Source organism: Cucumis melo, chromosome 11 (assembly GCF_025177605.1).
Source record: "Cucumis melo cultivar AY chromosome 11, USDA_Cmelo_AY_1.0, whole genome shotgun sequence".
NCBI lineage: Eukaryota > Viridiplantae > Streptophyta > Magnoliopsida > Cucurbitales > Cucurbitaceae > Cucumis > Cucumis melo.
Window position 1 is genome coordinate 21835982 of NC_066867.1, and position 13174 is coordinate 21849155.

At 34.6% G+C, this 13174-nt stretch overlaps 1 protein-coding gene across 1 annotated transcript; it reads left to right on the forward strand.

The window, feature by feature from the left end:
- Positions 1-466: 466 nt before the first annotated feature.
- LOC103502931 (UDP-glycosyltransferase 87A1-like) lies at positions 467-2175 on the forward strand. The gene is made up of 2 exons (XM_008467053.3): positions 467-1118; positions 1213-2175. Exons 1-2 carry the CDS (start codon positions 623-625, stop codon positions 2067-2069), a joined length of 1353 nt encoding a protein of 450 aa, XP_008465275.1. The 5' UTR covers positions 467-622; the 3' UTR covers positions 2070-2175.
- Positions 2176-13174: the final 10999 nt, after the last annotated feature.

A 13174-nucleotide genomic window follows, 5' to 3' on the forward strand; every position in this document is an offset into this window, starting at 1 on the left:
TCATAAGTCAAGGCACAACATATACATATACTTTTTAAGAAAATTTCACAACATAGAAAGGGAATTAGGAAAAATAAATAATAAAGAAATGAAATAGGGAAAAGAAGAAAGAAGAATATAGTAATTTTTTTTACTCTTTTACATATTATTAAATAAGTAAATAATAAATATTTCTATTTATATTTAATTATACATATATATATACGTATATATATACGTGTATATATATATATATAATCATATTTTTGTTTGGATCGGGTCAGGTAGAGGAATGTATTTCCTGTCCCCGACACTATGTTGCAATTGGGAAAAAATTTCCCCACTTCCTTCCCCATGTATTCTACTTTTTGCATGTATTCTACATTTTACATGTATTGTGGGATTCTCGACCCCGTTACTAATCCCACGGTTAAATGTACATCTCTAGAATTACTTAACCAACTCTTCCCTTTATAACTTTGCAAACATGCTCTAAAAGTTAATATGGTAAAACTTACTTTTCTCTCTTCTTAATACAACCATAAGAAGTAAAATTTCCATTATAAGAAGCGTATCGTAAGTCCCAATAATATATCACTCGTTTCTTCATCATTTACTCAACAAATTCTTCTTTCCCTTAACGATGGATTCCACCATTTCCAAAGCTTCTCAACTGATCACCCACCTCGCCGCACTCCCCTACCCCGGCAGGGGCCACATCAACGCTCTCATGAACTTCTGCAAGCTCCTCTTTCTCAAAAACCCCAACATTCTCATCTCCTTCATCGTCTCCGAAGAGTGGCTTTCCTTCCTCGCCGCCGACCCCAAACCCCCAAACCTCCATTTCTCCACTTTCCCCAACATCATCCCCTCTGAGCTCGGCCGCGCCAACGACTACCCCGGTTTCTTCCGATCAGTTAACACCATCTTGGAATCTCCTATCCATACTCTGCTCACCCACCTCAACCCGCCGCCCTCCATCATTGTCGCTGATCCCTTCCTCTCGTGGGCTGTTCCGTTGGCCAATCGCCTCAACATTCCGGTGGCTTCCTTCTGGCCAATGTCCGTTACAGTTCTCTCCTGTTATTACCATTTCAACCTTCTTGAAGAAAATGGCCATTTCCCTGCTAATCTCTCAGGTATTTGAAGATTTCCCCCTGTTTCGATATTTTTTTAAAAAAATTTTTTGGTAGAATCTTTGACGGAAAAAAGATTGTTTCTTTTGTCTTAAAGAGCGTGGCGAAGAGATTGTCGATTACATTCCTGGAGTTTCCCACACTCGTCTTGCAGATTTTCCGACTTTCTTCTCCGGCGATGGCCATGAAATCAGGGACTTAACATTCGAAGCTGCACGTTCTATTGATAAAGCTCAATTTCTGATCTCCACCTCGGTTTACGAGCTTGAACCCTCTGTAGTCGACGTTTTCAAACTGAAATGTCCCTTTCCGGTTTACACAATCGGGCCCTGTACACCTTATTTCGAGACCCCAAACGGCTGCACTGATGAGTATCTCCAGTGGCTGGACTCCCAAACAGATTGCTCTGTTTTGTACATTTCACATGGGAGTTTTCTTTCAGTTTCAAGCGCTCAAATGGACGAGATTGTCGCCGGGGTGGAAGCCAGCGGTGTTCGGTTCTTGTGGGTGGCGCGTGGGAATGACAGCCGGTTGAAGGGCGTGGATAGGGAAATGGGGATGGTGGTTCGATGGTGCGACCAACTGAAGGTTCTGTGCCATAGCGCAGTCGGAGGGTTTTGGACTCACTGCGGTTGGAATTCGACTATGGAAGGGGTTTTTGCCGGCGTTCCGATGCTGACGTGGCCGATATTTCTGGATCAAGTTCCGAACCGTAAGAAGATTGTGGAGGACTGGAAAGTTGGGGTGCGAGTGAACGCAGTTGGGGGCAATGATTTGGTAAGGAGAGAGGAAATTGCAAAGTTAGTGAAGAGATTTATGAACTCGGAGAGTGTTGAAGGGAGGAAGATGAGAAACAGAGTGTCGGAATTGAAAGATATTTGCCGGCGAGCGGTGGTGGAGGGTGGCTCCTCCCATTCCAATATGGATGCATTTATTGGACGTATTACCATATAGAATGTTGTTCATGTACTTTCTACCTTTTATGCTCAGTTTGTAATCTCTAGTTTTCGTTATTTTCCATTCGTAATGGATTTTAAATAAAGCTTTGTCGTTGATTGATTGTTATCGTGTAATGGATTTTAAATAAAGCTTTGTTGTTGTTTGTTATCGTGTAATGGATTTTAAATAAAGCTTTGTTGTTGTTATCGTGTAATGGATTTTAAATAGAGTTTCGGTTCGTAATTTTTCAATTAACAAAAATTTCTAATTCCAAACGAAATAAATAATTTATACAGGTATTTTAAAAAATATAAAAAAACCGCAAAATATTTACTCTATAAAACAATTTCAAAAACGGAAAATTAATACATTTGCGATCGTTTAGATTTGGTTCTCGTTTGATACGCGATCGTTTAGATACGACTACAATTTATACGTCATCGTTTAGATATGGTTCAATATATACACGATTGTTTAGATACGACTATAATTTATATGCGATCGTTTAGATATGAATACAACGCGATCGTTTAGATACGACTATAATTTATACGTCGACGTTTAGATATGGTTCAATATATACACAATTGTTTAGATACGACTATAATTTATATGCGATTGTTTAGATATGGATACAACGCGATCGTTTAGATATGACTACAACGCGATCGTTTAGATATGACTATAATTTATACGCAATTGTTTAGATATGGCTACAACGAGATCATTTAAATATGACTGTAATTTATACGCCATCCTTTAGATATGACTACAATTTATCTTTTCAATTCATTGTTTAATTTTGTTACACGATTGTTTACATTTTGGGACCCAAATCTAAACGATTTTTTTTCAAAATTTGGTACACGATTTTTTTAAAATTCTTTTAGTACACGGTCGTTTAGATTTCTTTACACGATCGTTTACATTTGGCTACTCCAATCTAAATGATATTTTTTTTCAAATTTTTTATACACGATCTTTTAGATTTTGTTATTTTTGTACACAATTTTATATACAGTCCTTTAGATTTGGTTACCCAAATGTAAACGCCTAAAAAAAAGAAAAGAAGAAAGACGATGGAAAGAAATTGCAGCGAAAAAAGAAGAGGAAAAGTAGAAAGACGATGGAAAGAAATCAAAGCAAAAAAAAAAAAAAAACGAAGAGGAAAAGATGATGAAAAAAAAGAAAGATGATGAAAAGAAATCGCAAAAAAGAAAAGAAGAAAGACAAAATCGCAGGGGAAGACGAAATAACACGAGGAAGACGAGTGGCGAGGAAGAAAAGAAAGATGGAAGGATAAACTTGAAATATTCAAAAAAATGACTAACCTTGTGGGCTTTGTTACAAGGAACGTAAATAGTTTAAAATTTTGTTAGATTTACGTAAGTCTTCTTAATTTAAAATTATTTATTCAACCTTTTTAAATTCCAAACTAAGAATTTGGAAGTCATGTCAATATTATTAAAGTATTATTTAGTTATGTTCCTTTGATCACTCCAAATTATAAGATAGTAAACAATGGAATAAAGCTTACTAATAAAATAAGATCACACCTCACTTAAATTTATAAAAATAGTAACTTTTGGAATAGAATACCAGAATTCTTTGAGTTTTTGACCCGTAAAACCATAAAACCACAAACAAGACTAATCCATTATTTTTGGGAAAATAGAACCCATTTTTTTAATTGATTTACTTTAAGAGAAAAATAAGATTAGAAGGTTGGAATGTTGAATGATAGAATGTGATTGTCATTGTGATTCAAGAAAATCGAAAAAATGTTCTTAAATTTTGTAATTTGAAATCTGAGAAATGATTTTAAAAATTAGGAAAATGATTAAAAATATAATATTTGACAAAATATTTATACTAATCTTGAAAAACTTACATAAATGTAACAAAATGTAAACTATTTACGGCCCGTGTAACAAGCCCATTAAAGCAAATTATTTTAGAATTCCTTATTTGTCCTTAATCTTTTATAATGATCTTTTAAATCTGATTTTCTTCTTCTTGCCAATTTTTTCACGATCGTCGTTTCCGAGTTATTCATCTCGTCTTTTATATATCTTTCATCTGGATCAGTCGAGCTATTCCGAGTTATTTTTTGTAATTTTCTACAACATTCGCTCTGATATCCATTATCTTCGATAACATCGTTTCTCTTCTTGTCATCTTGGACAATCAAGTCCGTGTATATTGCTCTGTTGATATCATCTCAGTTTTTTTAGTTTCGGTGAGTATTCTAAATATCGTTTTTCCTTGAACTATTTAGTTGATTTTAAAATTTCGTTCAGAATTATATATTTCAGCGTAAAGATAGAACATTTAGTATATGTTGGTATTAGCGTAAGACATCCTGTATTTGGTTATGAAGATCGTTGAAGGTTTTGATTACTGTTTACGTTGATTTAAGAATTTATATTTCAGTATGAATGTCGTTTGAGTTTTTTGTTGTTTGTAAGAATTAAAGGTTTTTTATTTCATTTTGAACTTTTAAGAATCGCTATAAGATGTGTAAATCATTATGAAGATTGATAGTTTGATGTTTTTCAGGATAATTTTCATTAAAATACTTGATCGTTTACCTCTATCAACATGATCGTTTAACAATATACAGACGATCGTTTTATTATATGAACACGATCGTTCATCTTTATGAATACGAAAATTTTTAATATTTTGTATGATCCCCATCTTTAAACGATTTTGTATCAAATTCAATAAGATTGTTTAAACGATGAGCGTCTAAAAACGATCGGTATCAATTTCAATAAGATTGTTTAAACGAACAATATCTTTAAATGATCGTGTATCAAATTGGATATGATGGTTTAAACATAAACGATTGTTTAATTTATTATATACGATCGTGTATTTGTGTTAAACGATCATTTAATATTTATTAATTTATTTGCACGATGGTTTAAATAATCAGCATCTTTAAATGATCGTGTGTTGGTGTTAAACGATCGTTTAGTATTTATTAACTTCTTTGCACGATGGTTTAAACGATCAGTGTCTTTAAACGATCATTTAATTTATTGTATACGATCGTGTATTGGTGTTAAACGATCATTTAGTATTTATTAACTTCTGTTAGGGCTATTTTAGACCTAACATTATTAGACTAATTTTTCCCAACCTTTATTCATTTACTCACTAAAATATCATTGAGAAAACAAGTTCAAGGGCAAAATTGAGAAATTGGACGAACCAGATCGCACTACGTGGCATCATTAGATCACGCCACGCGTCCGCCTCGAAGTCACGTGTTCGAACCCCAGGCGTGCCCCTATTTTTCCTTTCATTTTCCGCGTGACTTGAAATTCGACCTGACAACCCATCCGCGAACCGGTTCGCCACCCACGCATCCGCCACGTGTCGAGCCCTCGTCCGCACGCGCCTCTCCCTCATCATGAGTTCGAATCTTAGCAGCAGCATTTTTTTTTCTTTTCAATTGGGCCAACCCAAGACTCGATCCAAACCCATTTGTGATCCAGTTCATCATTTTTCCCAAAATTAACTGCAAAATGGCAGTTTTTAAACTAATTTCACTTTTTTCTCCCATTTTCCCTTCTATAAAATCCCTCATTTTTTTGGGAGAGAGATAAGAAATTCAAATGTAAAAGAACCCTCTTTCTCATTCAATTCTTGTAGCAAATTCTTGAAACTGTATCAATATAAGATTACTTTTGTTAAATAAATGGATTCTTTCCTCAATATTTCTTCTAGAGTTTCATCAATCTTCATGGACTAAGGTAATCTTTTGAGACTTTTTCTTGGGTTAAATTACCATGTTTTCTTTGAGAATTAAATTATTTTCTATATCTTTTCAATTTTTTTGATTGCTTCTTTCCTTTTGCAATTTCTTTTGAAATTTCAATAAAACAAATAAGTTTTTCCCCATCAACTTTCCATTGAAATTTCTTTACAAACTCTTAAAGTGCTGAACTTAAATTTTGATTTGCAATGGTTTGTTATGATGAATTAATTGTTGAGATTGTCTTTAATTTTCTACTAATTGATTCTTGCATAACAAGTTTGAAATGGGCATTAATTTATAATCCTTAGCAAATCTTGAATAGGATAAATTTTGCCTCGGTTTGAATATGCTTTGGTCGTGGAGATTGATCATGTTTTAATAGAGATTTGGTTACTTTCTTATTGTAAAAATTCCATTCTTGCATATTCAAGAAAAGATTAATTGATTTTCTTTCTTTTTCAATGATAAGAAACATGGTATTTACCCAAGAAAAAGTCCCTCTACTAAACTTGAAAGAAAAACTTTACTTCAATTACTTGTTGTCACTAATCATCTCTTAATGCTTGTTCTTTACTATAGTTCAAAAATTACTTTGACAAACCCCCCCTTTTGGTGTTTCTAATTTTCTTTTAGATCCTAAAGCTACTAATCGACCTTGTTTGTGAATCTTGAAGTTTTGAATCTTAAGTGCTCTCTAGGGTTTGACACTATTCTTCCTCATACTACTCTCAATTTCCGCAAAGGTAAGAAGGGTTAACAAGATAACTTTGAAAGGTAATTGAGGTAATTCCTAATCCTCATATTTCATCTAGTCTTTCTCTATTCTTGTATTCTTTTATTTTGGACTAGGAATAAATTCTTGTTTTGCATACTTACATCCATAACAACCTATCATTTTGATAATGACTTACCTTAAATAACCTCCTTTCAAAAATGGCGCCATTGTCGGGGAGCACGGTGTAGTTTTCAAGACTTTTTGATTTTAAACTTTCTTTTAGAGTTTCTTGATTCTTATATTTATTTTGTAAAAAAAAAAGAAAAAAAAATATATAGGTATAAAGAGATCGTGTAGAAGTTTTTGTGTTCTCTCTTCTCCTCTCTTGCATGACCCGTTCTTCAAATTTAGAATTTCCTTACTTTGAAGATTTAAATAGGGAGGTTCGTAGAATTAGAAGAGAAAGGAGAGAAGAGAATAGTATCCCCAGTCTTTCTAACCAAGAACCTTTAAGGGGTTTAGAACCTAGCCTAGATTCTCCTTTAGATCCAAACCTTGGTAGAGGGAATATGAGTGAAGTTAGAGAAAAGACCCTTAGAGAGCTTGCCGAGCTCGATGAAAACCAAAGACCTCTTTGTATAGTCATACCCCCAACCACTCAACCTTTTGAATTAAAACCGGGACTTATCCATCTTTTGCCCATCTTTAAAGGAAGTCCCGGAGAGGACCCACACAAACATCTTAAGGATTTTCATATGGTTTTTGATTCCATGAGGCCTCACGGCATCTCGGAAGAACAACTAAATTTACGAGCCTTTCTTTTTCCCTTACGGATGTAGCAAAGAGATGGCTCTACTACTTAGAACCGGGTTCCATAACCACTTGGGGTAGTCTAAAAAAGAAATTCTTAGAGAAATTTTCCCCGCCTCTAGAGCAAACAATATTAGGAAAGAAATTTATAGGATAAGACAAGCCTTTGGAGAATCCCTCTCGGAATACTGGGAAAGATTCAAAGAGCTTTGTGCTAGCTTTCCTCACCATCATATTTCCGACCCTTCTTTAATTCAATATTTTTACTCCGGTCTTTTGTCTTCTGACAGGAATACGGTAGATGCGGCAGTGGGAAGAGCTCTAGCCGACAAGACCCCCACCGAAGCACGGGAGCTCATTTCAAGAATGGCGAAAAATTTTCAAAGCTTTGGGAATAGAGCATCGGAGTTTGACAATTCTCTAACAAAAGAGGTAAGTGAATTAAAATCACAAATGCTAAATATGACTACTACTCTTCTTACTTCTTTTGTTCAAGGTACTCCTCTTAAAGTAACCAAGTGTGGAGTTTGTGGCTTGGTTGGTCATCTAAATGAAAAATGTCCCGAGGTGATCGAGGATGTAAATATTGTTCGAAGATACGACCCCCATAGTAATACATACAATTCGGGGTGGAGAGACAACCCAAACTTAAGATGGGGGAATGACAACCAAAAGCATACACAAGCACCATCCACCTCTTCAAACCAAGGTACGAATCTTGAAGATATTATCAAAGCTTTGGCAACTAACACTCTTTCTTTTCAACAAGAGATGAAACAACAAATGACTCAACTTACTACCGCCATAAGCAAGATGGATGGGAAAGGCAAACTTCCGGCTCAACTGGACCATGCTAATGTAAGTGCCATTTCACTAAGGAGTGGTAAGATTCTTGACACTCCCACCACCAAAGAGAAAAAGGTAACTTCCAAACCCTTACCTCTTAATAGTAAGAATGAGTCCAAGGAAGAAAAGGTTGAAACAAACCCCTCACCATCTAATTCTAAAAATGATAAATCTCCTCTTAATGATTTTACTCCTTACATACCTAAACCTCCTTTTCCCTCTAGGTTGGGTCCAAAAAAGAAGGAAACACCCAAGGAGGAAGAACTCTTGGAGTTTAGAAAGGTGCAAATCAACTTGCCCCTTCTCGATGCAATCCAACAAGTCCCGAGGTATGCAAAGTTTCTAAAGAAGTTGTGTACCAACAAAAGGAAAACAAAAGAAAGACCAATGGTAAGTCAAAATGTTTCGGCTCTTCTAAAGAGTAATATTCTAGAAAAATGCAATGACCCCAGTATGTTTTCTCTACCTTGTGTAATAGGAAATAGGCTAATTTCTCATGCAATGTTTGACTTAGGAGCATCCATAAATGTCATGCCATACAACGTCTTTAAAGATCTAGAACTCAATAATTTGCAAAAAACTAGAGTATGCATACAACTAGCGGATAGATCTTTTATTTCACCATTAGGAATAGTTGAAGATGTCCTTGTGAAAATTGACAAACTAATTTTTTCGGTGGATTTTTACATATTAGAAATGAATGAAGCATGCCTAAAACCATCTCACTCTATTTTATTAGGAAGACCTTTTCTTAAAACTGTAAAAGCAATTATAAATGTTGATAAAGGTTCCTTGAGTGTAGAGTTTGATGGAGACATTGTCACATTCAATATTTTTAAATCCATGAGATATCCGGATGAATGCTTGTCTTTTATGTTCATTAGAATTGCATGATGAAGTTGATGAATTGTCTATACATGATGAATTTTTTGAACAAGAAATTGTTGAAAATAGAGAATTGTTAGAACCCAATGTCGACTATGCTTTAGAAAAAAATAATTGTGATAATCTTTTCTTTTCTCCACGAAACTAGGGATTGAGCTCAAAACTCTCCCACCACACTTGAAATACATATTCTTAGGAAAAAAGAATACGTTTTCCGTAATCATCTCAAGGGAACTAAACTAAAAAAAAGAAGAAAGACTTATCGAAGTCTTCAAGAAGAAAAAGCAAGCCATTGGTTGGACTCTTGATGACATCAAGGGAATATCTCCCACTTTTTGCATGCATTGTATTATCTTGGAGGAGGGAGCAAAAGAAAAAATCCAACCACAAAGAAGGCTTAACCCAACCTTGAAGGAAGTTGTCATGAAAGAGGTACTAAAGCTAAAAGATGCCGGAATTATCTACCCCTCTCAGATACTACATAGGTAAGTCCAATTCATGTGGTCCCAAAGAAGACCGGGATGACCGTTGTAAAGAATGACAAAGTGAGATGGTTCCGGTGCGAATGCAAAATGGTTGGAGAATGTGCATAGATTACCGGAAACTCAATGAGGTAACAAAAAACAAATGGTTGGAGAATGTGCATAGATTACCGGAAACTCAATGAGGTAACAAAAAAGGATCATTTTTCCTTACCTTTTCTTGATCAAATGATAGAACGCTTAGCGGGTAGATCATATTTTTGTTTCTTAGATGGATTTTTCGGTTTTTACCAAATTCTTATAGCATGTGAAGACCAAAAGAAAACAACTTTTACTTGTGATTATGGAACTTTTGCATTTAGGCGTATGCCATTTGGTTTTTGTAATGCACCAGGCACATTCCAACGTTGCATGATGATCATATTTTCCGACTTTATTGAAAAATGCATTGAAGTTTTCATGGATGATTTCACAGTTTATGGTGATAGTTTTGATGCATGTTTAGCTAGTCTAGAATTAATTCTAAATAGATGCATAGAAACTAACCTTGTCTTGAATTATGAAAAGTGTCATTTCATGGTGTCTCATGGTATAGTTTTAGGACATTTAGTGTCCTCAAAAGGAATAGAGGTAGATAAAGCAAAAATTGACGTTATACAAAAATTGCCATATCCAACATGTTTAAAAGATGTTAGATCCTTCCTTGGTAGTGCCGGCTTTTATAGACGATTTATAAAAGATTTTTCTAAAATTGCTTTGCCTCTAACTAATCTCTTACAAAAAGATGTACCATTTCTGATTGATGACAATTGTAAGAAGGCATTTGATGATCTTAAACAAAGGTTAGTCTCTATCCCTATCCTTCAATCTCCTAATTGGAATTTACCTTTCGAAATAATATGTGATGCAAGCAACTTAGCATTAAGAGTTGTTTTAGGACAAAAGATAGATAAAAAATTGCATGCTATATACTATGCATCTAGGACCCTTAACCAAACACAATCTAACTACACCACAACTGAAAAAGAATTTCTTGCTATCGTTTTTGCTTTAGATAAGTTTCATTATTGGCTCCCTAGTAATTGTTTACATTGATCATCCAGCGGTTAGGTATCTTGTATCGAAAAAAGAATCAAAACCAAGGCTTGTTCGATGGGTTTTGCTTTTGCAAGAATTCAACCTAACCATCAATGATAGAAAAGGAGCCAACAATTCTGTAGCCGACCATCTTACTCGAGTTATACAAAAGCAAGAAAGTATGCCAATTCAAGAAGACATCCCTGATGAACATCTCTTTCAAACAAATCTTCAAGCACCATGGTACGCCGATATTGACTTAGTCACGGGTAACTTTCCTCCAGACTTTTCTTTCTCACAAAAAGTCAAATTATGTAGTGATGCTAAAAACTATTTTTGGGAACCACCATGTCTTTGGAAATATTGTTCTGATCAAATCATTAGGAAATGTGTTCCCGAGCATGAATATGAATCAATTTTATCATTTTGTCATGATCATGCATGCGGAGGTCACTTTAGTACTAAAAGAATGGCTAGGAAAATTTTAGATAGTGGATTCTTTTGGAAAACATTATTTGCAGATTCTTTTTCAGTTTGTAAATCATGTGCAAACTGTCAAAGAACCAGATCTCTATTTAGGAGAAATGGAATACCCCTTCACCCCGTTATTACTTGTGAAGTTTTTGATATTTGGGGCATGGATTTTATGGGTCCCTTTCCTTTTTCTTTTGGATATCTTTACATTTTATTAGCCGTTGACTATGTATCGAAGTGGGTTGAAGGAATTCCCACTAGGACTAATGATTCTTCCGTTGTCTCAAGATTTCTAGTTTCTAACATATTTTCTAGATTTGGTATCCCAAGGGCAATCATTAGCGATCAAGGAACACACTTTTGCAATCAGATCGTTGAAGCCTTGATGAGAAAATATGACATTCAACATCGTATTTCCATACCATACCATCCTCAAACGAACGAACAAGCCAAAACTTCTAATTGAGAGATAAAAAAAATATCCTAGAGAAAACCGTCAACACAAAAAGGAAGGATTGGAGTCTCCACCTCAACGATGCACTTTGGGCATACCGCATACCGAACGGCCTATAAAACTCCAATTGGCACATCTCTGTTCAAGCTTGTGTACGTTTTCATAAAAAGTCTTGACACAGGAAAAATTTTCAAAGTGAATGGGCATAGACTGAAAATATTCCATGAAGAGCAATCTGTACAACAATGTTCTATAGAAACACTTTCCCTCCCCCTTTACACATAAAGCCAAAAGCAGCCAGGGCAATTTCACTTGAAGAAATCAAAGAATCATGAAAGGAAGCAACCACTTCGTTTTAAAGCAAGCTTTAAAATCAAAGTCCTCAAATCCAAGGGAGTTTTCTGTTCCTCGGTATTTTCATACATTTTTTACATAAATATGCTTTGAGGACAAAGCAAAGTTTTTAAGTTGGGGGTGGGTACTAGTTAAACTAGGTTGCTAATTTTTTTCTTCTTTTAAGCATTTGCATGACTTGGGTAGATTAAAATTGATCAAAATATTTTTTGAGTATTATTTTGAATGCATGAATAAAATGAATGTTGTTTGCTTGAATGAATGCTTGCAAAAGAAAATGCATGGATGTTAACTTTTTTGCAAAGTTTCTTATGATGATTGCCTATGATACACCTCTCTTAGCAATTTTTGTTTTGATTTTAAATAGGATAAAGAGCCATTTTTGAAATTGAGGTTAATTTTTAAATTTTCATCTCGTTGACTCATGAATTAGAAAAAATCCCTTTGTCAAGCCATGACGAACCTAGAAGTCTTTAGAAAAGGATAGAAAGAATTCGCTTGTTGTAACCACGAAAGAACGGTCAATCATAGAACCTAATAGATTAAATCCAAGATTAAAGTTAGCCAAGCCGGAGCTAAGCAAAAAGCTTGCTACCAAAAATAGAATCCCAATAATTAAAAAAAAAAGTAGCAAAATGCATACTTTTAGCAAAATACTTCTATAAAAAAAAAAGAGTACGATTAAGTCGAACGTTAGGATTTTTTCCGTGATCAGTTAGGATTACCCGATGTTAGTGAGGTACAAATCCCTACGGAAAAAGCCTATCCTTTGCCTTAGTAAAACCCGTACAATTCTATCTTAAAATTTTCTAGCTAGTTTCAATGTTTTCACCGAGGGCCGAGTTTAAGGAGGGATCCTTCTCGCTTTAGAGTAGAGGGAAAACAAGCCTAGGGCAAGCATGTATAGTGAGTCGAAATAGCAAAACCTAGAAGTTTTATCTAAACATGATTTCAATAAATGAACTTTATTAAAAATCAACCTCAAATTGACTACTTGCTTCTATTGAATATTTAATTGATAATAAAAAATTACTTTGTTGAATTGTTAAGGTATGCGTAACATCCTTTGCATATTTGTTTGAAAACATCATCAAAATTTTTGCATGATTGTTTGAGTTTAATTCTTTCAAAATAATGTGTGAATCCCTTGCATGATGAATGACTGAATGTTAGCACATTTTTAATTTTCTTGCTCGGGATGAACAAGTCTTAAGTTGGGGGTATTTTGTTAGGGCTATTTTAGACCTAACATTA